Source organism: Sturnira hondurensis, unplaced genomic scaffold (assembly GCF_014824575.4).
Source record: "Sturnira hondurensis isolate 20B ecotype Veracruz unplaced genomic scaffold, ASM1482457v3 Scaffold0004271, whole genome shotgun sequence".
Lineage (NCBI taxonomy): Eukaryota > Metazoa > Chordata > Mammalia > Chiroptera > Phyllostomidae > Sturnira > Sturnira hondurensis.
The window spans coordinates 8,582,061-8,608,026 of NW_028076902.1; the positions used below are offsets into that span (position 1 = coordinate 8,582,061).

General features: G+C 44.3%; 2 protein-coding genes across 3 annotated transcripts in view; one reads left to right on the forward strand and one right to left on the reverse strand.

Moving 5' to 3' along the window:
* The first annotated feature begins 3,407 nt into the window (after positions 1-3,407).
* TUBB2A (tubulin beta 2A class IIa) lies at positions 3,408-8,319 on the forward strand. Its single transcript, XM_037045421.1, has 4 exons — positions 3,408-3,564; positions 4,924-5,032; positions 5,792-5,902; positions 7,115-8,319. The coding sequence occupies exons 1-4, from the start codon at positions 3,508-3,510 to the stop codon at positions 8,173-8,175; spliced, it is 1,338 nt and encodes a 445-aa protein (XP_036901316.1). The 5' UTR covers positions 3,408-3,507; the 3' UTR covers positions 8,176-8,319.
* A 291-nt stretch (positions 8,320-8,610) lies between these two features.
* BPHL (biphenyl hydrolase like) overlaps positions 8,611-25,966 on the reverse strand; it is a 36,962-nt gene continuing 19,606 nt past the window's right edge. Inside the window, exons 5-8 of one of the 2 annotated variants that reach the window (XM_037045424.1) lie at positions 21,446-21,577; positions 16,274-16,397; positions 14,471-14,529; positions 9,135-9,223 (exon numbers count right to left, since the gene is read on the reverse strand). In XM_037045424.1, the coding sequence (XP_036901319.1) occupies positions 14,514-14,529; positions 16,274-16,397; positions 21,446-21,577 (272 nt within the window). In that variant the 3' untranslated portion in view covers positions 9,135-9,223; positions 14,471-14,513. Of the gene's footprint in view, positions 9,224-14,470; positions 14,530-16,273; positions 16,398-21,445; positions 21,578-25,966 lie in introns of both variants that reach the window. The other variant, XM_037045423.1, reaches the window with a different exon arrangement.

Sequence of the window (25,966 nt, forward strand, 5' to 3'; positions counted from 1 at the left end):
GGTGATGGGGGAGGCATGGACAAACCAGCAAGCAGGCTGAGTGGCAGGAGGAGGCAGCCTTGGGACCAACATTTGCCGCCAGTGATCCACAGAGCAGGTGGTCCTCAGTGCCTGGGCCTGCTGTGATAACTGCCGTCACTTACTGACTCACATGCACCAAAGGTTCAGTTCACAGACATCGTCTCTCCTGTTTACACACCAGAAAGACAAGATTTCCATATTTCGGATATAGTGATAGAGGCGCTGAGAGGTTAGGTGACTTGCTTAATGACACAATTACAATGGAGCAGAGTAGACACACTCCACTAAGGTGATTACTCCTCCACAGGTAGGGAGATGCCCACCTTTTGTAGTCCTCACATTCCCAATATCAACCCTTCCTAGTCTTATCTTCTGCTCTTCTTTGCCCCCAAATTCCTACCATGAATGAAACCACAAAAGCCAAGAGGCAATTATCTCCAGACATTCTTTGTGCAACTGTGTAATCAGTAAAGTTACCTGGAGCAGGGCCATTCTCTGAAGAGGCTCTGCAAGACTCCAGCTGGCCACAAGAGCCTAAGATGTGGGAGTTGGCAATAAAGGTGGAGAGCAGGAACCTAGGAACCGGGGAACAGCACCCATAGGACGGCCTGGACAAGGGGGTCCCAGCCATGTGGGGCAGGAAAAGAGGAGAAAGTCTAAGAAACCATTCCACCCTGAGAGGAGGCCCCAGATGCTTGCCTGTGTGCTGGGGCACCCCAAAGGACTGACTTTCTAAAGCAGGAGTGATGAAGCCATGATTTTGCCCACCCACCTCAGATATATGCTTATGATTAACACGATAAATAGGTTTAGTATTTATGACAGCATCATCTTGGGTTTTATGGGGCATTTTTGCTCCATAAACTCGACCCACTTTCATATAGAGCTGCTCATTTCCTGCTCACAAAGCTAACTGTGGGGTTCCTATAATTATCAACATTTTATAGCTGGAGAAACTGGCCCCAGAGAGGAAGAGGAGTATGTTCTGGGAAACAAAAGCAGTTCCAGGTCCCTGCTCACTTAGCCCACTGTTAAGATCATCATGGAAAAGAAATAAGGCTGGGCCTTACCTCACCCTGACCAAGCCTTTAAAACACCCAGCTTTCTCTTTGTAGAAGAAATCCAGATACCTTCCTTTACTAGCTTTGTGGCTAGTCAGCTCTTTCAGCCTCCTGTCGGTGCTACAAAGTTGGAATAGTGCTAATGTTCGCTCTAGAACAGTGCTGTTCAATAGAAATACAATGTCGTGACTGGACAGGGACACGACCTAGAGTGGGACTGCTTTGGCTGGCCTCTAGAGTGTGGGTTGCTTGAGTCCAGGTGATTTTCAGAGTACGTTTATTAAGGAACCCCTACCTTCTGTGACACTATGGGTGGAACTGGAAAATATCATGTTAAGTGAAATAAACCAGTCAGTGAAAGACAAATTCTGTGTAATCTCACTTGTAAGACCAATCTAATAAACAAAATAAACTAATGAGCAAAATAGAACCAGAGACATGGAAACGTGGAATAGTCTGACAGTGGCTAGAGGGGTGGAGGGAGGGGGTAATGGTGGAAAGAAGGAGAAGGGACTAGTCAAAGACCATGTATAAATGATCCATGGACCCTGGGACAAGCTGATTCTGCCCGTTGCTCCTTGTTGCAAGTCTGGTGAGGTCCCTTAGAGTTCAGGATTTGCATGCCTGTGAGGAGAAAAGAAGGGAAAGGCATGGGTGTGCTCCTGGGAGAGTGTGCCCTTGGTCAGCCCTTAAGGTTTTAAAGGCTGGAAATTTAGGGCAGGTCTTAGAGAAGGATCTCAAGAGAATATTTATCTGCTTTTCTAGGTGTGTCCTTTCAGGGTTGTGGTATCTCCTGATTGGTCAGTGCCAGGGCAGCTGGTCATTGGTCACTGCAGCTGGTCCTGGCATCACCTGCCTGATTTTGCTGCTTTTCTGGGCTTTGAGCTAAGGAACAACTGAGGCCTACATGTTATCTCTAGTGAGGGGGGGGGTGCGGGGCAGTTTAAACTGTTGGACTGTCAGTATGCCAGGGGAGGAAAGACCACCCTGGGGGTGAGTGCCAGTTTTGCCCACTGCTAGGCACATAGGGCAGAAAGCCCTTTTCTGCCCTGGTGACCTTCTGTATCTGGCTATAAATTGCTTGGCCAGTTTGTTAAGCTATCTGCCTCAGTTTCCCCATTCCGCTTGCCAAAAAAATTTCCCAGCTTCTTACTATCCCACCTCAATGTGAACCACAGAAGTCACTGAAAATTTTCTAGTAGTCACTACTAGTCTAGAAGTCATTTAAAAAGTTAACAGAAACAAATGAAATTAATTTTAAAATATGTCCAAAAGATTTTTATATGAAATTAATATACAAAATCAGTAATGGAATATTTTATATTCTTATGGAACCCATGGAATCCAATGAGTATTTTACACTGAAAGCACATCTCAATTCAGACTACCCACATTTCAGGTGTTCCATCGTCACACGTGGCAGGTGGCCTTCGAACTGGACTGCCCAGGGCTATAAGGTCGCTGTGAGGGTGTATGTAAGGCACAGGTACTTTGGCTGACGCCTGGCTATTCACATTCATTCCCCTCCCTCTCTGACACACAGGCACGCATTTTCCACATTTAAGTGGCCTTTACAAAGAACCAAGACCCAAAGTACACAGGAGACAAATCCAGCTCCGTGCCCCTTTTCCTAACACCCCCCCATCCCCGCCAAACGGACCATTCTCCTTACACGTGGAAGCAAAAAGCTGCCCACCTTGCCATTCTCGCTTTTCTTGAAGACAGCTGCTTGCTTATCAGTTCTCACAGGGGAACCCCCACTCCTAGCCACCTGCAGGCCCTCCCGGCATTCATATTGGCAGCGAATTCCCACCTAGAATAGAAAGTGAAGGAGGCCTAGAGTCCAGGATCCTGCCCAGCACGCGGGAAACCTTAACAAACTGCTGTAGACCACACTGAAAATTCTGGGTTCCCTATTCCAAAAAGGTGCCAGATGCCTCTCGCCCTCTCCCTGGAGGCAAGAATCCTGTTTGGAGGCAGCCTCTCCCCCTGGTCGCTGGACCTAGGTCTCCAGTCCCTCTAAGGGAGCCAGAGTGGACGAGGTTGGGTAGGAATTCGGCTTTCCTAAATGACCTTTTGCAGGGTAAGCGGCACCCGTGAGTTGGGGAGAGCGCGGCTGGCTGGGTATGAGTCCTTCGGAGAGCGGTGCTGGGTTCACTCCGCGGATCCGGCTGGCGGGGCGACCAACCGTAGCGCCCCCTCACCTCGCACCGCGCCCCAGCTCCCCCTCGTGGTGCCGCAGTCTCTGGCGCACCTCCCCCGGCAGCTCCGCCTGCAATTACGTCAATGCAGGGCGGGCGGGTCCGTTGGTATAAAAGGCGGAGCTGAGGGACCGTGATACCTCTCCTCGTTCCCGAGCTCGCCTGTCTGTGCGGTGCTCACTGTTCCGAGGCCCAGCACTTCCACCCGCTCTGCAACCGGCACCATGCGCGAGATCGTGCACATCCAGGCGGGCCAGTGCGGCAACCAGATTGGCGCCAAGGTGGGCGCGCCCAGACAGAAGGGACGGAGAGTGGGCGGTGGGCCGCGACAGTGTGGGCCGGGGCTGAAGGTGCAGCGGGCCCTAAGGGTGCAGGCCGGGCGAGGGTGGGGGACAGCAGTTCCAGAGGGTGCGGCCAGGGCCGGGAAGTGGGGGTGGAGGCGGCGTCGGCTCCCCGCCCCAGTGGCGCATTTTCGGCTCAGCCGCGGGGCCAGGAAGCCACACCACCTGCTGCGATACGGGGAGGGGAGGCAGCTGTATGTCCCTTTAATCAAGGCCCTTTGAAATTTTCTCAGAACCAACCCTTCATCTGCATGTCCTTGGTATTTCTCTGGGTGTATTGGCCTCTGAAATTTGGATAGACGGTTCGTCCATATTAATCCAGTGGCCTCATGTAGACCTTAATCTGGACATTTCTTTCTCAGAGTTTGAATGAAAAAAAATGCAGTGTCATTGAGGTGACATGTTATAGAGACTACTCGTTGGGATATAAAGACGAGAATGTTAGATAGTTTCCCTAATACTAGCACCATCTAGACATGATAATATTTAAAGCCAGTCTGGCTTCCTGTCTCACAGGTGACAGGTGACTGTATTGGGGCTGCAATTACCCACAGCACTGGGCCAGGCCCGACTGGGCATGGTGCATGGCTGTGGGTGAGGTCTGAAAAAGGACAAGGTCTCTGTCAGCACCGCCATATTGCCCACCCCAACCTCCCCGCCCCCTTTCCTGCTGCAGATTCACCATGGAGCCTGCGTCCTCTCCCAGGCCAGCTCTGCTCACTGCCCCAGTCATGCTCCCAGGCTCCCTCCTGCCCTTCCCCACCCATGGCCCGCTGAGCTCAATGGCCAGAGGCCAATGTGGATGTCAGTGGCACAAACTGCCCTGCTTGGAGAGCTGGGTGGTATCTGTGCCAGGAGACATTGATTCCTATAAGGCAGCCACAGGGTGGGATCCAGCTGGATCTGGGTCCTGCCAGGACCCATCCATCAGCTGGCATAGTGAGATGCTGTGATGCTGGGACATGGGGACACCAAGCCCTGCCTGGAGGGTGGCAGCCTCCCCAGCATCCACAGCTGCCCCAGAAGATCTGCGGTGCCCACCCTCCCCCTGCAGTGCCCCTCCCAGCTTTTCAGGCTGTCGCCATAATATGGCTGGTGTTCTGCTGGTTCCCAAGCCCCTCTCAGCAGCCTCTGCTGGAGGAACATGGGTGCACAGCTAACCTGGTCTCTCTAGGGCACCCCGAACCATCTGATCACAGTGGCCACTATTCCAAGGACCTGAGAGGAAGGAAAGGGCCACCTTTACTGATATTTACAATGCCAGACCATCGTGTGATATACGTATTTTAAAATTTCCAGTTTTGGGAGGTGATCAGTGATGAGCATGGGATCGACCCCACTGGCAGTTACCATGGAGACAGTGACTTGCAGCTGGAGAGAATCAATGTGTACTACAATGAAGCTGCTGGTGATTATTTGAATGTTTTTTTTGCTTTTCTATCAACCTTGCTTCCCATACTGTGGACAGATGCAATGTGCTAGGAACATACAAATGACAAAGAAATGCTGCTTGAGTTCATTTTAAATATCACCTGCTAGTAGCTCCTTAAGACTCCTGCATGTTTGCCATGATTAAGCATGATCATTACCTCTTCTTTTTTAAAGATTGTATTTATTAGCCCTGGCTGGTGTAGCTCAGTGGATTGAGCACGGGCCTGTGAACCAGAAGATTGCAGTTCGATTCCCCATCAGGGCACATGCCTAGGTTGCAGGCCAGTTCCTAGCAGGGGCCAGTTCCCAGCAGGAGATGCACCAAAAAGCAAACATACATTGATATTTCTCTCCTCTTCCCTTCTAAAGATAAATAAATAAAAAATTTTTAAAGATTTTATTTATTTATTCTTAGAGGGGAAGGGAGGGAGAGAAACATCAGTGTGTGGTTGCCTCTCACACGCCCCCTACTGGGGACCTGGCCTGCAACTCAAGCATGTGCCCTGACTGGGGATCGAACTGGTGACCCTTTGGTTCTCAGGCCAGTGCTCAATATACTGAGCCACACCAGAGCCAGGGCTCTTTCATAAAGCAGAAACACTCCCCTATTCTTGCACTTTTGTCTCACAGGTGGGAATTTTCCCAAATGAGTTCTGCTGTGAAAGGTGCACAGAACATTCTGTTGTCTGATTCCTTGGTCACCCGCAGGTCTAAATCCAGATCTTCTTTCCTGCAGGTAACAAGTATGTACCTCGGGCCATCCTGGTGGATCTGGAGCCAGGCACCATGGACTCTGTCAGGTCTGGACCATTTGGCCAGATCTTCAGGCCCGACAACTTCGTGTTTGGTATGTAGTCATGAGCAATGGGAACTGGCTCAATGAGTCTTCCTCTTCCTAAACACTGTGGAAATCACAGTTTTTAGTGTTGACTGCCCAGGTGGACACTATGTGTCCACAGGTAGCTGTGAGTTGTGGCCTAATTCCACCTAGCCCAGGGGTGGCGACTCTCTGGACAGCTTGACAAAAGACAGTGTCAGGCTGCAGAGGTCTGCTGTGGGCCTCCCACTACACAGCAGGCTGTGAAGGGTAAAGAATAAAGGGCAATGAAAAAGCTCCAAACAGGAGTCTGATAGGCTAATGGTACTTTCAGAGCATCTGTGACAACAGGTGGCCCCTTCAAGCAGCAAAGGCCAAAGGCACAGGTTGTGACCAGTAGTCAGGTATCTTATGTCATTGTGCCTTTGCCCTTGCCTGTTAATGGGATCTAATGTAACGTTTTTATTGGGTTGGCAAAAAGTCCATTTAGTTTTTATCTGTAAAATAAAAGGCACATTTTTTTCATTTTCACCAAAACCTTCATTGATTTGGATATTTTGAGTATGAGGGCTATTTCCTGCTATTGACTTCTAGTGGGTAGAAGCCAGGGCTGCTGCTAAACATCTTCCAGTGCACAAGACAGCCCCACAGCAAAGAATTATCTGGCCAGAATGTCAAAAGTACCAAGAAACTTTGCAAACCACTTTTGCCATGTTCAGTCACAGGACCTTCTCTATACATTGCACAAATCCTTTTTTGCGTTTCCGTTGCATTTTTACTCTTCTTTAAACAATAAAGCATAATATGCTGAAAAGTTGCATATCTTCCATCTTCCGTATTAAAATGGCTGCACAAAAATTCACCAATTTTGGTAATTTTTTAAATGCACACTGATGTGACAGCTGTCACCATCCAATATAACAAAATTGTTTTGAATAAAGTTAAAGACAACTAAGTGGTTCTAGAGCCATTGTATGGAAAAAACATAACAGGACATTTTGGCCAACCCAATAGAATGTTCTGTTCTTAAGAATATTGTTTCCATTAACAGCCTCCTTTGATCTAAACTTGTTTTATTATGACCTCCACTGTTTTTTGAGTGTCACTGATAAAAATTTTCTATAGGTAATGAAAGGTATCTAAAAGGGAAGAACTTGCTACTCTAAGACTAGCGCAGCCTCACTGTAACAACCTGAAATTCCTTATGTTTTAGTGTCTAGTATTCTCCTTTCCCTCTGGCAGGCCAGAGCGGGGCCGGGAACAACTGGGCAAAGGGCCACTACACAGAGGGCGCCGAACTGGTAGACTCGGTCCTGGACGTGGTGAGGAAGGAGTCGGAAAGCTGTGACTGTTTGCAGGGCTTCCAGCTGACCCACTCTCTGGGGGGTGGCACAGGCTCGGGGATGGGCACCCTGCTCATCAGCAAGATCCGGGAGGAGTATCCAGACCGCATCATGAACACCTTCAGCGTGATGCCCTCACCTAAGGTGTCTGACACGGTGGTGGAGCCCTACAATGCCACCCTCTCTGTCCACCAGCTGGTGGAAAACACAGATGAAACCTATTCCATTGACAACGAGGCCCTGTATGACATCTGCTTCCGCACCCTGAAACTGACCACCCCCACATATGGAGACCTGAACCACCTGGTGTCAGCCACCATGAGTGGGGTCACCACCTGCCTGCGCTTCCCGGGCCAGCTGAATGCAGACCTGCGCAAGCTGGCCGTCAACATGGTGCCCTTCCCCCGCCTGCACTTCTTCATGCCCGGCTTCGCCCCCCTGACCAGCCGGGGCAGCCAGCAGTACCGGGCCCTGACAGTGCCCGAGCTCACCCAGCAGATGTTCGACTCCAAGAACATGATGGCTGCCTGCGACCCCCGCCACGGCCGCTACCTGACGGTGGCCGCTATCTTCCGGGGCCGCATGTCCATGAAGGAGGTGGACGAGCAGATGCTCAACGTGCAGAACAAGAACAGCAGCTACTTCGTGGAGTGGATCCCCAACAACGTGAAAACCGCCGTGTGCGACATCCCTCCCCGGGGCCTGAAGATGTCGGCCACCTTCATCGGCAACAGCACAGCCATCCAGGAGCTGTTCAAGCGCATCTCGGAGCAGTTCACGGCCATGTTCCGGCGCAAGGCCTTCCTGCACTGGTACACGGGCGAGGGCATGGATGAGATGGAGTTCACGGAGGCGGAGAGCAACATGAACGACCTGGTGTCCGAGTACCAGCAGTACCAGGACGCCACAGCCGATGAACAGGGGGAGTTCGAGGAGGAGGAAGGCGAGGATGAGGCTTAAGAACTTCTTAAATACATTGTGCATTGTTAGTGAATTTCTGTTGTCCTCAATCAAGCATGGTCTATTTGTATACTATGGTGCTCAGTTTCGCCCCTGTCAGAAATTCTAAGATATCTATACTAATTATAAAGCATGTGTCTAAAATCTTGTGGTCTCTTTCTTTTTATTCTTTCACTAGATACTTCTTAAATATGATTATGGTTTTACTAATCATAACAAAATAGAATTTCTACTTTAAAAAATTTTTTAAATTAAATTTGGGTGACATTGGTTAATGGGGTCACATAGGTTTCAAGTGTACATTACTATGACACATGAGCTATATATTGCATTGTGTCCACCACCCAAAGTCAAATTATGTAATCACATACTTAATGGTTAATGAATAATTCTATTAATAAAGAGATAAAAAGAAGTATTTTTTCATCTTCACTGGCCCAAAGTATGAAAGTAAAGGAACCCAGCAAAGGTAAGGAAGTGGATAGATTTGAGGTCAAGTCACCCTTCTTCCCTTTGCTGGAGTTACAGCAATCCTGTGAAAATCTAGAATTGAGGACCTTAGGCAAGAACTTTCTTCTGTTTCTCTTCTTGCTTTGCCCAATGACACAGCTGCAGAGACAAGAGGGTGCTCCCCCCTCAGAAGGCACAGCTCTGGGGTGTGGCACCCCAAATTCAGCGAGGAGCACAGGTGCTCCTCTAACGTTAATTTGCAAATAAATCACCATTAGGGTTTATGTTTTAAAACAATGGCAGAGATCCAAACTTAATGTTGAAAAAGTCACTTAATTTTTGTAGCTATTGGAGGATGTTTTTAATATCATTTTGTCTATTGGATTAGCAGTAGTTGTGGGGAGGAACAAAGCCTGGAGGGAAGGTGAACTGAGGTGTGATGTGGGGGTGGGTTCCAGAGGCCACAGAGGCAGATGAAGCCCCTTGCTAAGGAATCGCCAGGTCACGAGTTCATTGTAAGAAGTCTTCTACCAACTTGTTGAATTCATCTGCAAAACGTAAGTGGAGGTTGTGTTTGCCTTCTGGCATCAGATGCAACCTAAAAAGAAAAAGCTTATGATTGATGGCACACCAGTTCAAACCTCTTCCCCTCCCTAACATGAAAATCTAAAGTAAAAACCTGCCACGTTTTTTGGATGACTACTTTTGGGGAGAGAATCTAAGGTACATAGTATAACCTTTCCTGAATATTAAAGAGTAAAAGCCTCTAGCAGTTTATGACTAACCTGGAGGCTGACATGACAGGAACAGCATACACTATTGGGAACTGTATCATGTAACAAACGGTTTAACTGAACCTGCTTGAGAGTGGGGCACATGACATGATTTGGTTAGAAATTAAAAAAGAAATTCATTTTAATAAGGTTGGTTTTTAAAGAGAAGGTTGAAGAGATGATAAAATAGAAAATGTCCAGAATCCACTGAGTTGAACAGGTGAGCTTCTTGGGGCATCTATGTAGTGGAAAATCCCAAATCAGTCCAGCCACCACCCGACCCTTGTTCAAGGTTCAAAATTACCCTGTTGTTTTTGGGGGAGTTGAGTACCTAAATACAAGCCTCAGACAAAGGGTGACTACGTGTCCCTTAGGACTGTGGGCAGTGGCAGCCTGCATCAGCAAGTCTCCTCCAGCTGTCACTGCATGTCTGTGGCAAATCTTACCGTTGTCATCAGGATTCCTCCTCCCAATAGGGATGTGGTCAAATGTGGCTGGTTGGCAATTTCTTTAATAAAGGCAGCCTTCTCTGAGTTGTATATTTTATTTATTGGTTATAAAAGTACAGAAATAAAAGTTTTCAATGAAAGCTTCTAGGATATAAGTGCAAGCTTGAGCTGTCTTGTCCACAATGACAGTTGGACATTACAAGGACTATACTGGGACAAAGTGCCAATTACAGCACTGCCTAACTCTGGTTTTTCAGCACCTGGGGTCTGAGAGTTCTCAGTGCTGGGCAGAACCTGGGACAGGGCCCTGGGAACAGAGCTGGCTTTGCAGCCCAACCATATGGGGGTGGGGTGGAGGTACTCAGATAATCAAGATCATTTACTTGAAAGGAGGATGGGCTATATTGTTGGCATCTTTCTCAGGCTCTCAGGAAAGTTAATGCCATTTATAGTAACCAGAATGTTCCAAATTCAGTTTTAACATTGTTCAGAAAAGAAAGGCAAGCTGCATCAACCCCAAAGATGGGATTCCAGTTGCCTTACAGGGCTTTCAGGGATGCTCAAGGCCTCTGTTTTTAGGAGACAGAACCAACTGCCAAGGATGCTGAAAGGTCACAGAAGGGCACATCTAGGCCAAACTGCATCTTCTAATGAGCGCTAAGCTGGATTCCTAAGCAGAGACCCCAGTCTGCCCAACTTGCACGTCCTCCCCTCTGGATAGCCATGCTGCTTATCACGTGTCCTACGTCATTTCTATGATTCATGCAAATCCCTCACGAGGAAGGAGAAACACCAGCAGTGAATCCCTTCTTTTTAGCCTCAGTGCTGTCTGCATTCTTCCTATAGTAATCTCTTGGTCTTAGGGAAAACTAGGTCCCTTTCATTAAAAATATGGGAGATATGTTCTGAGTCATCTCCATTTGGACCCACACTGAATTATAGGCAGATGAACAGACGGGTGAGTATGAAGAAAGTTGCTCCTCTCCTTGATACTTTTTGTGGGTCATTTCAAGTTCTTTAATACACCCTCCTTTAGGTCTCAAACAAAAGTCACTATACTTAAAGGCTATGTGTGTTCCTCTTTGGGAAGGTACCACATTAGACAGGAGGAAGTATACAGGCTGTGAAGGCAACATAGCAACTCTACTGCTGACCAAGATTCTCACCCAGATAACAAAGGGATCTAATCACGTGATCCACGGAGAATGCTTTGCAAACAACCACACTTCCCAGGAGAATTGGTAGGCAATCCCCCACCACCCAACACATGGTTCAACTGGAAATTAAGGGGTGTCAAGATGGTAAACAGAAGTTCCCATTTGCCAGTGCAAGTTCCTTGTTGCATTTGGCATTTTTAGAAAAAGATGTGATTCTAGATCTTTTGAGAAATTTAAATGTCTAACCTCACAGTATAAATCCAGTGGTCAGTTTACTTCTTGATACAGTCCTAGGATCTCACTCACTACAACCCAGGTAGCAAAGGAGAAACAAAGTTAGCATCCCTTCCACAGTTGACGCTTCCACAGTTTTCAAATGAAGCTCTGAGGGCTACAGATATGAACAAAGCCATAAATTATGTGCTGCAGCTTCTTTCTCCACTTGGGATGTGGTAACACTCTAAATTAGTTATGAACCCATAGAGTTTCCAGGAAGTCGTCTGTGAATATTTTTGTTTTAATTGAAAACCAAAGTAGGCTCCTGCCTGACTGTCTCCAAACAGGGATATGGCTTTTTCATGCCTTCAGACTCAAAATGAAACCTCAGCTCTTCCTGGTTCCTGGGCATTTAGAATTAGACTGGAGCTATGCCTCATGTGTCCTGGGTCTCCACCTTCCTGACTCCGCTCCAGCTGGCCAACCGAAGATCTTGTAGTTTTCAATCTTCATAACTGCGTGAGCAATTCCTTATTCCTTATAGAAAATAAACCTCTGTGTGTGTGTGTCCCCTATTGGTTCTGTTTCTCCAGAGAATCCTGACTAATAATAAATATACCCATACTCCTATACTAATGCTGAACAGTGGGATGCAGGGCAACTTGCCTCTGACCTATCAAGCTATATCCTGGCTGTCTCCTGGGGTCCCTGATCCACCTGCATTCACGCCAGCATTCTATCCACAGAACCGGCAGCTACTTTGTGCTGAGTTTTACGTGTTAAATGTACAAATATGCACTCATCCCTTAAAAATATTCTGAATGGTAGATACTATCACCCACATTTTACAGACAAGGAAACCAGGGCATGGAAATATATGCTCACTGCCTAAACAAGTGACTGAGCCAGCATCCACACCCGCCTGAATGCTGCTGGCGCTCTTCCCCACCGCTGCTGTGAATGTTGCTCAGGATCCCAAAATATCGATTCTGCTGCCCAGGCAAGACTCCATTTCCCACCTCTGCTTTAGGTGACATTAGCCCCAGGTGCCACTCTGTGCACATGGATGTTACCACTCATTCTTTCCCATCTGGGCTGGCTCTCTGGCCCCAATCCCAGAACATGAAGTTAGACCATGGTTTTTGGCCTTGAGTCACCAGTCAGTGACCCCTGGCCATCCACAGAGGCTTGGTCCCATGTGCCTCTTTTGCTCTCACATTCTCTTTCTTTTGGCAGGTACACTACATCCTGGGATGTAGTGTATATCAATACCTGGGAAAGGTATTGATATGCTCAACAGGAGGAACACTAAATTCACATGCTGACAGCTGTAAAAAGGTATAAATAAGGAGCTGTGTGGCTTCAGATAGATGAGTAATTAGAGAAGGAAGAGAAAGTGGAGGAGGAGAAGACATTTGAGTTGCAACCTGAAGGATGAGTACACTTGGCCAGGCAACCAAAGGAGGTAAGGGGTAGAGGATTCCAGGTAGGGTGCTGGTCATTTGCAGCTGGGTCTCAGGTCCAGACCCTGACCACTGCTGGGCCTGTAAGTCCTGACATCTGAGAATCTCCTCAAAAACATACTATAATGGGATGAACTACATCCTCCCAAAATTTGTATGTTGAAGTCCTAACCCACAGTACTTCAGAGTGTGACCTTATTTGTATATAGTGCTTTAGAGAGGTAGTTAAGTTTCCCTGGCTGGTGTGGCTCAGTTGGTTGGAGCATTGTCCCATAACCAAAAGGTTATAAATTTGATTCCTGGTCAGGGCACATGCCTAGGTTGTGGGTTTGATCCCCCGTCAGGGCACATATGGGAGGCAACCAATCATTGCTTCTCTCTGCGTGGATATTATTCTTTCTTCCTCTCTTCTTTCCTCTCTCTAAAAAAGTAATGAAAAAGGCCTTGGGTGAGGATTAAAAAAAGGCAATCAGGTTAAAATGAGGACATTAGGGCCCACCCTCATAGGACTGGCGTCCTGATAAGAAGAGGAGATTAGGACACAGATGAAAAACCATACGAGGATACAGGGAGAAGGCAGCCATCTGCGACCTAAGGAGAGAGGCCTCAGAGGAAATCAACCCTACAAACACTTCAATCTCAGACTTCTAGCCTTCAGAACTGTGAGAAAATAAACATGTTATTTAAGCCTCCCAGTCTCTGGTATTCACAGTAGCAGCCCTTGCAGACTAATACACATAATGAGCAGACAGTGGTTCAACAAGCTATGTAGTCACAAACTCCTCTGAGATGTCTGAGTCCCACTGCTTCCTGGAACCCATCCACCCTACCTCCAAAGAGTCTGACAGGTGTGCCAACCTCTGCTCAACGCAGATCCTCTGAAAACAAGCTGGGGCTGGCCTCGTGGGTGATGCACGTCTGGTAAAGGGAGACACCCGAGCACAGGCTGACTAGCTAGACAGGTGGTGAGTGATGTCAGTGCTTCTCCATCTCAGGAGGAGGCTGGATAAGCAGGAGACACACAGGGGCTGGGGCAGGACAAGGAGACTCTAAGGGGCAAGGTCTGCTCCCCGTCACTGTTGCAGTAAGAGCAGCTCTTTGCAAGAGTTTGTTAGGAGGAAGGGTTCAATTGCATAAAAATAAAATTTAAAACAGTAAACTTGAATGATCTCTAATGCCTCTTTGCTTCCAAGAGATTCCATCATTCTTCTCCCACAGAGAGAAATGAGAGAGAGAGACAAATTAACATGAGCAGGAAGCAGGCCTGCGGAACAGCCCCACCCTTCACTAGCCTCCTTCTGAGGACAGAAAGCCATTGGCTTCATATACGCTATCTATTTGTTGCTAAAATCTTTGAGGGACAGGCTGTGGCTTAAACTTTAGTAAAACACTGAGTTCACTGGAGCTTGCTACACTGTGAACTGCTGTACCACGTGGACAAGGGGTATGGTGTATGGAATCACAGTACGACTCTGGTGCTTAAGGAATCCAACTTCCTTTTGTTGGGTTCACAATAAACCATACCTGTTTTAGGCAAATTCATGTCCAACATAAAGGGCTGTTGTAGGAGAGGAAAGTAATAGGTGTAAAATGCAAACCAGTTTTAGACAATTACTGCTCATAACACTTAACCTTCAACTGATTTCTTCCAAAGAATATTGCTCTAAGAAAATGACCTTCCATAAAATAGCCCACTGAAACATTAACATCCAAACAGTGAGGGGATATTTTTCTACCATGTTGATGTATTCTGTTGTTAGGAGATGGGTTTGAAACAGAATTCTTACATTAAACTTTCTTGCAGACTGACTTTGATTGAACCTGGCTCTCTCAACACACGTCCTCACTGTGAGAGTCAGTATACAAAAACATGTCATTTCTGATGCTAGAAAACAATGAACCAGATCAGCAAGTATATAATGCAGACCACATATTAAAATAAGAGTATGTTAATGAGAGACAGCTGTGCTGTAGGGGAAAAGCACTAAAATAGGAGGAAAAAAACCCTAGGATTTGTCTCTAGCAGGCTATGCAACCTTTGGGCTATTATGTAGCATCTCAGCCTTTATTTTCTCATCTATAAAATGGAGGCAACATTTCTTTTTCATAAGAAATATTTGTTTTTGAGAGTTGTAAAGTATAATTAGATTTTGTATGTAAAATGCCTTTTAAAATATAAAATGCTACATAAATATAGAAATTATATAGATTTATGATTTTATATCTTACTATAGAATAAGAAGCATGCTCCCCACTCTTACATATTCTCTAAGAAACACAACATGGAACAGTACGATTAGGAAGCAGTGGACTGCTTCTGCATCTGCTTTCCCTGGGAGCTCTCAGGGTGGCGCTGGCCCGCAGCATCATCGTAACTTGGCTCATGGAAGGAAAGGAGAGGGGAAGAGGGAGAGAGACTGAGAGAGGGGAAGGAACAGAAGGAGTAAGAGAAAGAGGAGAGTGAGTGAGGGAGGAAGGGTTTTCTTAGGCTGCTCATAAAGGTCAATTTCAAAAGAATCCCATAGTAAAGATGCCCTGAGTAATGACAGTATCTCTGAAATCAATACATAGTTTTTGAAGGGGTCGAGGCTCACCTGGGTCTTTATTTCCCAGCATAATTGTTAAAAAATGAGGTCACTGTCTCCCAGTCACACCTCATTTTCTCCTTCAGAATATGCATCCCTTACATGTGAGGGAGATACTGAATTTATTCAACTTTGAATTTTCATCTTGTTCCAGCTGGTTATATATTTGAACTGGCAAAAGCTTGTTCTTGTGTCAACCAAAATATAAATTTCTGTTCTCCATATAAAAATGTATGGAAATGAAAAATAAAAATTTTGCTAACACATAAGTTTCAGTGATGCCCAAAGCTAGCTGGCAGAAACAAAAATGCAAAGAATAAGCAACATGTATCTACTTTTTAATCAAGTGAGCCACCAACATGGTTTGGTATATGTTGCTATTTTATAATTCTGAATAATAATTTAATCATCTGATGTGTACAAATTTAAAGCTAAAATAACACAAATTTAGAACATAATTTTTAGTGGAAAAAAGCAGCATCAGAGTTGAATATAGAATGTGATTATTTCTATGTTAAAAAAAGAGAAACACAAAATGCTAGTAATAAAAGAATTTAAATGATTGGCAAGCAAAAGGCTATTATTTCCTTCCTTTGGTTTTACAGATTTTCCTTAGTGGAAAGGGAGTGCTTTTGTACTAATGGTGCTAAAATTCTCAAATTATACCAAGCTGTTTTAGTTAACAATGATTCCTGTGAATCTAACGCGTTGCCAGTGTCACAGAACTTAGTATGTGTTAGCACAGTTCACAGCAATGACAAGAGATACTTACCTGAGAATCCCCTTCCTTGAAATTAATGGTTCCCCACAAATCAGGGCTCCTTTTGTCCCCTATGTCTCTGAAACCTTGTACACAGTGGTACTGCTGATTGCCATTGGCAAAATGGGGGTCGGGGTCCACTTTAAAAGATCCCAACCTTCACCATTCTTTTCGTTATTATAGCTTCTCCCATTTTCCTCAGAAGCCCTAGAGGCACAGAATGGTGGACCAGAGACTAGACTTACCGTGACCCGCTCACGTGTTTGTGTATGAAGTCAGCATGAAAACGTGGGAGTAGAGGATCCTTTTCGCCATGCACAATTAAGGTGGGGCACTGAATCAGGGGCAGCAAGTGCCGGCAGATATTACCTGAAAAACAAATGAACGGAAAGTGGGTTTTAAGGTGACCATTTCACAAGGTAAGGAGAAGCCGAGAGCTGGGGCAAGTCATACCTCTCTTCGGGTCTCAGTGACCCAGTGCGTTAAATTAGGTGGGTGTGAGGGGCGTACCAGCTCTACCCTTCTTTGGGTTTCCCTTTTCTGTTTCTCTGCTGTTTTTTAAAATTTTATTTTAAAACCTTATTAGTGAACAAGCAGTTTTGCCCGATTGAAATTAAAAATTTGGACTTCTGGCCAAGATGGAGGTGTAGATAGATACACTGTGCCTCCTCACACCACCAAAAGAAGGACAACAACGATTTAAAAACAACAACCAGAACTGACAGATAATTGAACTGTATGGAAGTCTGATAACCAAGGAGTTAAAGAAGACACATTCATCCAGACCAGTAGGAGGGGTGGAGACGGGCAGCCAGAGTGGAGAAGACTCTCGGCAAAGCGACAGCCAGAGGACCCAGCAAGGCAGCAGATTGTGGAACAGGGCACAAGAGGTTGTAGCTGGTGGGCAAGGCAGCAGCTGGCAGACTGGGCGGTCCCACATTCATGTGTAGATGAACCAGGCAAAACTGGGGAGTGGGGTGGACCGCACAAGCCAGGGTCCCAGCTCAGGGAAATAAAGCCTCAAACCACTGATTGAAAATACCTGTGGGGGTTGAGGCAGCAGTGGAACTGCCAGTCTCACAGGAGAGTTCATTGCAGAGACCCACAGGGTCCTAGAATGTACACAAACCCACCCACATGGGAATCAGCACCAGAAAGGCCCAATTTGCTTATGGGAAGTGGGGGAAGTAACTGAAATCTGGCAGAGAGCAGAGCAAGCACCATTGTTCCCTCTTGGACCCCTTCCCCACATAGAGTGTCACAACTCAGCCATGGGGATTACCCTGCCCGGGTGAATACCTAAGCCTCCACCCCTCACTACATAACAAGCACGTCAAGACAAAAAAATGGCCTAAATGAAAGAACAGTTCAAAGCTCCCCCCCAAAAACCCCAAAACAAAAAAAAAACAACTGAATGATGAAGAGATAGCCAACCTATCAGATGCACAGTTCAAAATACTGGTAATCAGGATGTTCACAGAATTGGTTGATTTGGTCACAAATTAGATGAAAAAATGAAGGCTATGCTAAGTGAAATAAAGGAAAACATACAGGGAACCAATAGTGATGGGAAGGAAACTGGGACTCAAATCAATGGAGTGGACCAGAAGGAAGAAAGAAACAACCGATCAGAAAAGAAGGAAGAAACAAGAATTCAAAAAAATGAAGAGAGTCTTAGGAACCTCCAGGACATCTTTAAATGTTCCAACATCTGAATTATAGGGGTACCAGAAGGGGAAGAGGAAGAGCAAAAAATAATGAAGGAGAACTTCCTCAATATGGCAAAGGAAACAGACTTCCAGGAAGTCCAGGAAACTCAGAGTCCCAAACAAGTTGAACCCAAGGAGGGACACACCAAGGCACATCATAATTACAGTGGCCAAGATTAAAGATAAGGAGAGAATTCTAGAAGCAGCGAGAGATAAGGAGACAGTAACCTACAAAGGAGTTCCCATCAGCCTGTCAGCTGATTTCTCAAAAGAGACCTTACAGGCAAGAAGGGGCTGGAAAGAAGTATTCCAAGTCATGAAATCCAAAGACCTACATCCAAGATTGCTCTATCCAGCAAAGCTATCATTTAGAATGGAAGGGCAGATAAAGTGTTTCTCAGATAAAGTCAAATTCAAGGAGTTCATCATCACCAAGCCTCTATTATATGAAATGTTAAAGGGATTTATCTAAGAAAAGAAGATAAAAAACATGTACAGTAAAATGACAGCAAACTCACAATTATTAACAGTCACACCTAAAACAAAAAAAGCAAACTAACCAAACAACTAGAACAGGATCAGAACCACAGAAATGGAGATCACATGGAGGATTATCAATGGGGGAGTGGGAGGGGGAGAGAGGGGGAAAAAGGTACAGAGAATAAGTAGAATAGATGGTAGGTAGAAAATAGACAGTGGGAGGGTAAGAATAGTATGGGAAATGTAGAAGCGAAAGAACTTATATGTACGACCCATGGGCATGAACTAAAGGTGGAAACTGTGGGTGTGAGGGGGTGTGCAGGATGGAGGGGAGTGAAGGGGGAAAATGGGACAACTGTAATAGCATAATCGATAAAATATATTAAAAAATAAAATAAAACAAAATACAGTATTTTAACTGTAAAAAATTAATTAATTAAAAATTCATGTAAAACAGTAAGAAAAATAAACAAAAACCCACAGCTCTCTATATGACACAGAGGCAGTTCCCAGTTTGCAAATCCACGGTAGGTGCTTGGCCATCTGATAAGCTCCTTCTGGAAAATAATGTCTTAACTGGTCTTTGGGGTCCCAGCTAGCCCTCAAAGCTCATATACCTCACAATGAAGTTACATTGTACAGCTCCTCCTCATCCCTCCTGCCTCTCTCACATTCCTGACTGATATTATGGTTGAAAGATTAGAAGATTCACTCCCACGCATAGCAACATTTCTAAGTTCCTGTTCCCCACCACTTCCCACTTGTGAAGTTTTAGTGGTTCCTTAGCCACTTGAGTTTCAGCCTTCTCCTCTGGTAGAACGGGAATAAATCATAGTCCCCTGGGTGGCCGAGGGGCTAAAAAGAGATGCTCTAGTAGTGGCTGACACCCAGCAGGACTCCACAGAGCCAGCTCCTTCTTCCTCCTGCCTTCCCTTGCCTGTGTCAAAAAGAAGGCATGGCAGCTCTGAGAAAGCTAGGAGCCAGCCCAGGGGGCACTGTCCCCTCCTATTCAGTTGGGGGTTTCAATGAGAAGGGTGACAGGTAGACCAGGGTAATACTTCTCTAGGTCTCTGAAGATGACCCCTTCCTGTCCCTGAGATGACATGCATCTGCCAATTGTATACTCAGATAATTAAAGCTGGCATTACTGAGTGATCACTATATGTCAGGAAGTGTTCGAATTATCTAATAACCATGAAACACTTATGGTAGTTATGTGCATGTTTTAACTCATTTAGTATATATAATTATTTGTAAATCAAGTACCTCTACAGAGTACTAAGCACTTACTCTGTACTTGGTACAGTACCAAAGCCAAACACTAACAACTCATTTTGTCCTCAGAACAACTTTATGAGGTAGTTCTCAGACAGGAAGTTACAGCTTAGAGAAGCTAAGTGATTTGCCTGAATACATTCTAACAGCAAGCCAAGTGGCAAAACCAGAATGCACACCAGGCCTGTCTGACTCCAAACCTGTGCTAGGTCTGAGCATCCTTATACTTGAGTGTGCAACCAGGAAAAAGGGCTTCTCTTGAATTAACTAGTACAGAAGGAGATAAGAATTTCACTAACAATCTTGCTGTAAGATGATTGACACGCTGCTAGATTCTTTGTATTACATTTTTTCACTCCATTTCTCTTTTCTTAAAAAAAGATATTTTTTAGAGTTTTAGGTTTACAGCAAAACTGAGTGGAAGGTACAGAGACTGCCCCCACACATGGCCTCCCCCACTACCAACACCCCCAAGTGGTGCATTTTCACAGTGAGTGAACCTCCACTGACGTACCATCGTCACCCAAAGTCCATCATTTCCCTCGGGGACCACCCTTGGTGTTATGCATCCTGTGCATTTCGACAAATGTGTAATGACATGTATCTAGTATAGTATCATAGCGTTTTCACTGCCCTGAAATTCCTGTGTGACCATTCTCATAGGTGAAGAGTGGGATCTCATTTCTGTTTGGTCCATCTTTTAATTGGGTTGTTTTCTTATCGTTCAGTTTTAAGAGTTCTTTGTATATCCTGGATAGCTGCCCTTTATCAGATGGATCTTTTATAAATATTTTCTCCCAGTCTGTGGCTTGTCTTTTCATTCTTCTGATGGTGTCTGTTGCAGAACACAAGTTTTTAATTTTAACAAATACAGGACATATTTTTTAACTCATTTAATTCTTCTTCTACCTATTGGCAATCTGACATTTTTCCCTACTCTCTTCAAAAAAACATAGAAGTTTACACTTCACAAAATTGCCTTCTTTAATACAGAACTCTCAAATATTGTTTTGTAGCAATTTTTTTGCTTGCTTTAAAGCCAAAGTAAACAGACTTCAGGAACCTATTTCTATGAGTGGGTACTGCGTTTGAACAGGATATATTTGCTCTTTTGAACTTAAGCCAAGGAAGTAGCTTTTCCAAATGTCCTGTGCACTGTGAAAGTTGTGACAGATGACTCATTCTGGAAATTATTACTTAAGACATCAAGTTGATTTTTCAATCACAACAATTTTATAATTGAATGTGCTTCAAGATTAGATTTTAGCTACTTTCTATTCTTTCAGCAATTAAAAAAAGAAAAATGAGACATTAAAAATGTAAATATTTATATAAAATACTTTTAGATTTTTTCTTAAAGATGTTCATTTTTACTGTAATTGGACATCATGTCAATTTTTCAGATAAACACAGGGAGACACTGATCAGGGCCAAAGTCATGTAACTTAGTTCTGAAGATGGAAAAAGAAGTGAATGCTCTCTTCCTCATACTAACGCTGCTGGGGCTAAAGGTCATGACAGAAAGTCCTTCCTTCTTTGTCCTAGGGTAACTTGTCTAAATGTGCAAAAAAATATATATATAGTATATGTTGCAGCTTGTTTGTTTTCTAATTACTCATTCTGAAATTAGAAAATAAAGACTATTTGAGGCTTCCAGAGAATTATTTTGTCATCACACACAAAGGAGTAGAAGAAAAAAAGAGCAGTCTGCTTTTAAAGACTCAACATTATAAACCTTTACACTATATACAATCTGTTTCTAGTTAAAGGTGGATTTAACACATAAGAACTTGTATTGTATATAGTCACTAGTATTCTCTGTTGATACATCAGGGTGTAAGGACAGTGGGCGAATGCATTAAACCCCGAGGAATTCTGGAACATCAGGGGAGGAATTCAAGCAACCTTTATAACCAAAAGCAAAGGAACCATTAAATAGTTAGTGTAACCTACCATCTGGAAGATGCTTAAACTGTTTTATGCCATCCACCCACTTTTCACAGGTTTTTGCAAAGTACTCATACCCATACAGGGTTTCTAGAGGCTTTTTTGTTTTCTCACTCCACTTAGAAACATCTCGGATACCTGAAAAATAGAGGTGTGAAAAGAATAGGTTGAGTGTCATACTAAAGTTTATCTTTAACCATGCTAAGCACAGTCCAGCTCAAAGCCATTACTTGCTTTTCTGCCTGCCTGGAAGGCTCCCCTGGCTTTCTGTAGGGCTCACTCCTCACTTCATCCAGGGCAGTGAGGCCTTGCCTTCCTGACCACTCTCCCTCCAGCTCTTCCGCTGAGCATGTCCCACTACTTTGCAGTGTTTTCTATGTCAGTGGCTGAGTGTCTGTCTCTCCACTGGGATGTAAGCCTCAGTGTAAGGGACTCGCTATGTTTTGTTCCCCACTGTACCGCCAGGGCCTAGACCAGTACAAAATAGGCGCACAACGAATTCTTAGAAAGTGCAAGAAATGAAATCTGCCTTTAATGCATTTTGTTAAAGGTTTAAGACAAAAGAAGATATTCCTCTAATTAGGGTCACTTGAGTAAGAGAGACATTATTTACAATAGAAGGTTTTTTATTTCTGAATTGCATTTATGTACATTGAGAAATGCACACAAATTATTTATTTTAATTTCTTCTACTGAAGAAATATGGGTATAAAAGGCTAACTACTAACTTCAAACTATACTATAGAGGATTCACTATCACAAAAGGAAATAATAAGCTAAAAAACACCTTTAAAATAAATAAACACATTCTATTACTTAGCCTAATCTTTTCCATACTTTAAGTGCAGTGAGATAAAGATTCTAATCCTCCTGAGCATATTAAAAATTGCTCATGTAGAGCTTTTAATACAGTGCTTATGATACAAGGTGTGCCTTAAATATACCATGACATAATGACATGAATTCGCACTGAACAACAGCTTAGCATTCCAGACACTGCCAAGCATGAGGCAGACACCTAATAGATACTCAGTAATAATTAATGAAATGGAGAAAAAAACTGCTACTCACACTATAACTGCCTTCTAAGGAAGGAAGACCTTGTCACAGTGCCTGCCTTTCTTCTGCGATTGGTTTCACTCTACAGAGGGAAGCCCAGAATCGAATACAGAGGCTGAGGAGAGCTGAAATTCTCTGTGCAAAAGTGAAAAGACTTTGGAAAGGGGTGTAGAGAGAAACCTAAATTTAAGAGGTAGGAGGAGGTTTGGGAAGAAGAGAAAGGAGAGTTGAAGAGAGGGGAATGGAGAGGGGTGCTAGCAGGACAGTGTGAAGATGGCCAGTCAGAAATTCCCTGCAGATGCAATACCACGCGGCTATAAAAAAGAAGGAAATCTTACCCTTTGCGAGGGCCTGGATGGACCTGGAGAACATTATGCTAAGTGAAATAAGCCAGCCAGAGAAAGACAAATACTAGATGATTTCACTCATAAGTGGAATATAATGAATAAAAAACCTAACAAACAAAATAGAAACAGACTCATCGATACAGAGAACAGACTGACAGCTGTCAGAAGTGCAGAGGAGAGTTGGGGGGCTGGGTGAAAAAGGTAAAGTGAAAAAAAAATCTTCAAGACACTGACAACACTATTGTGATTACCAGAGGGAAAGGGGAGTGGAGGGATTTTAAAAAATAAATTAAAAAATTTCCCTGTAGATATTTCTATTTGGGGCTATATAGCAGACCATACCCTCTGAAAGGTCCTCTTACAGTGGGACAACTAGATCTTTATAACACATAGTTTTCGTTCCATTATTAGAATTGCAGTAGTTAGTGGACTAGATTATGAGTATACACATGTGTACGTGTATAAAAGAAAGCAAATCCTGAAAGTAGAACAAAGAGCGGTAAGACTACTGAAAGACAGGGCTGCTTTTGGGGGGAAGTGACTATCACTGGGGCTGGGAGGGTAGATCTGAACCTGAGGTCCCTGGGTTAAGCTGAGATGAAAATGGCCCTGACCTGGTCTGATTCTGTGGTTCCCAAGAGCAGTGAACGCACATATTGGTGAAGGAAAGCAATCTCAACAATGTTCATTGGTTTTCTGTTTGTTTCCAAAGTAAGAATAAGCATTTACTCCTAATCGAAGATCCCAAAATAGAATCTTTACAAAACTAATGAAAAAACTGGAAAACTGGAAGAGAAAGCTTTAAAAATTATGCAGAACACCACACCAAGAGATAATAAGATGAACCAGAGATAAGGAAGATGGAAAGATGAGCCCAACCAGTCCCAGAAAAGTAGGAAAGAAGAATGGCAGACATAAAATATTTGAAAGGAATAAGCAAGAATGTTTTTCGGAAGTGATCAAAGATAAGAATCCACAAGCAAAAATAAAATCTAATCCAAATAAGAGAAATAAAAAGAAGGCACACTTAGAAATGGAATGGTAAATCAGCAACATATCAAAGAAAAACAGAAAATCTGAACAGCAGGCAGGTATAAGGCACAGCACTCGAGAGGAAGGAAAATCACTGACAAAACTTCTCAACTACAACTAAGGAAAGCAGAAGACAGTGCAATATTTGAGAAAATATTTTTTCACTGATACTTGCACTCTTAGCTAAACAATCTTTCAAGAGTGAGGGTGACATAAAACACATTCTTGGGTAACAACTGAGTGTACTATTACTAGACCTGCCCTTAAAGAATGTCTAAAGAAGAACTTCAGGAAAGAGAGAGAAGATCTTAGAAGGAATGTCTGAGGTGAAAAAAGGAAAGGTAAGCAAAGTAATTGACAGTTTGGTAAATGTAAAAACAAATAAAACTCACTAAGCTAATAGGAAAATAAAACACTGTAACATTTCCTTACTTTAAATTAAACAGCTCTGTCCATAAAGAGAGCCAAAGACAAGCTACAAGCTATACAACATTAACTACTAACACAATTACTTGTGGGAACTGCCCTGCCTGGTTTCAGGAGCTGTAACCCCCTCCATGGCTAAGGCTGAGTGAGCGACCTTTGGACCACAAGCCACTAAGGAGACAAAGCTTATCTCCCTGGCAGGAGCATCACTTCTGCTCCTTCATCCATAACTGGCCCCCAATGCTTGATCAGTTAGCCAATGATGGGTAAGATTCCCCAAGGGGGGAACAATCTAAGACAGGCATGATCACGTGGAGGCCCCAGGGAAGGACTTGGGGGGCTATGGAGAAAGGGAGTGATGGGCCCTCACCTCTCAGCTTTGACAAAGCCTGACTCCCCTGAGTCTGACAGAAGTCTCTGAAAATTCCTTGGCTATCTGCCTCCTCGGCCTGACTTAAGCCTGAAACAATGACAGAGGGAGTGTGATCCTTACTGCCTGACAATAATTAATAAGCTGTACCTGCATTCCTGTGCAAATTAAACCCAACAGAAGCTTGTCTTGGCAAGGGTCAGGGCGCTCTCTCCTTGAGAGGGTGGCCAAGCCACTCTGAGGCGCTCCCCGCTTGAGAGAGTAGCCGTGAGGTCCCTTTTCCTCCACAGGACTCGGTAGTTCATGTGAATTTGTCTCATGTCTCATCCATGATGCTGTGGGCCGGTGCATGCATCAATTACTAACCAGCAAGGGGTTAGTAATCAGATTATTAAAAAATAAAAAACAACCCCTCTGTAAACCAATAACATTGAAAGAATATTGGGAGTGTTCTTGTATGTTGTTACACCTGATAAGGTATACCTGTTAAATATACTATACCATATGTATAACTATTACAAAATAAAAATTAAAAAATCAATAAAAAGGAATGGAGTCCTACCCAAGATGGAGGCATAGGTAGATACCAAAAGAAAGAAACAACCAATTTGAAAAGAAAAAACAACCAGAACTGCCAGAATATTGAACTGCATGGAAGTCTGACAATCAAGGAGTTAAAGATGAAACATTCACCCAAGCTGGTAAGAGCAGCTGAGACAGGCAGCTGGGTCAAGAGGACATGCAGCAAGGAGGTGGCTCGAGGACCAGGTGGTCCCACATTTGTGTGCAGATAAACCGGGAGGAACAACAGGGGAGCAACACAGACTGTGCAACCCAGGGTTCCAGCATGGACAAAATAAAGCCTCAGAAATTCTGGCTGTAAAAACCTGTAGGAGTTGTGCTGGTGGGAGAAACTTCCAGTCTCTTGAAAGTGTGTTGAAAGGCGAACAAGCAGCATTGTTCACTCTCTGACTCCTCCCCCACAGACAGCCAAAATGCGGCAAAGAGGGTTGCCCACCCTGAAGAATACCTAAGGCTCCATCCCTTACAATGTAACAGGTGCACTGAGACAAAGAAATATGGCCCAAATGAAAGAACACATCAAAACTCCAGAAAAAGAACTAAACAACGAGGAGATAGCCAATCTATCAGATGCAGAGTTCAAAACACTGGTAATCAGGATGCTCACAGAAATGATTGAGTAGAGCCACAAAACAAAGAAGTGAAGGCTATGCAAAGGGAAATAAAGCAAAATATACAGGAAACCAACTATGAAGGGAAGGGAAGGAAATG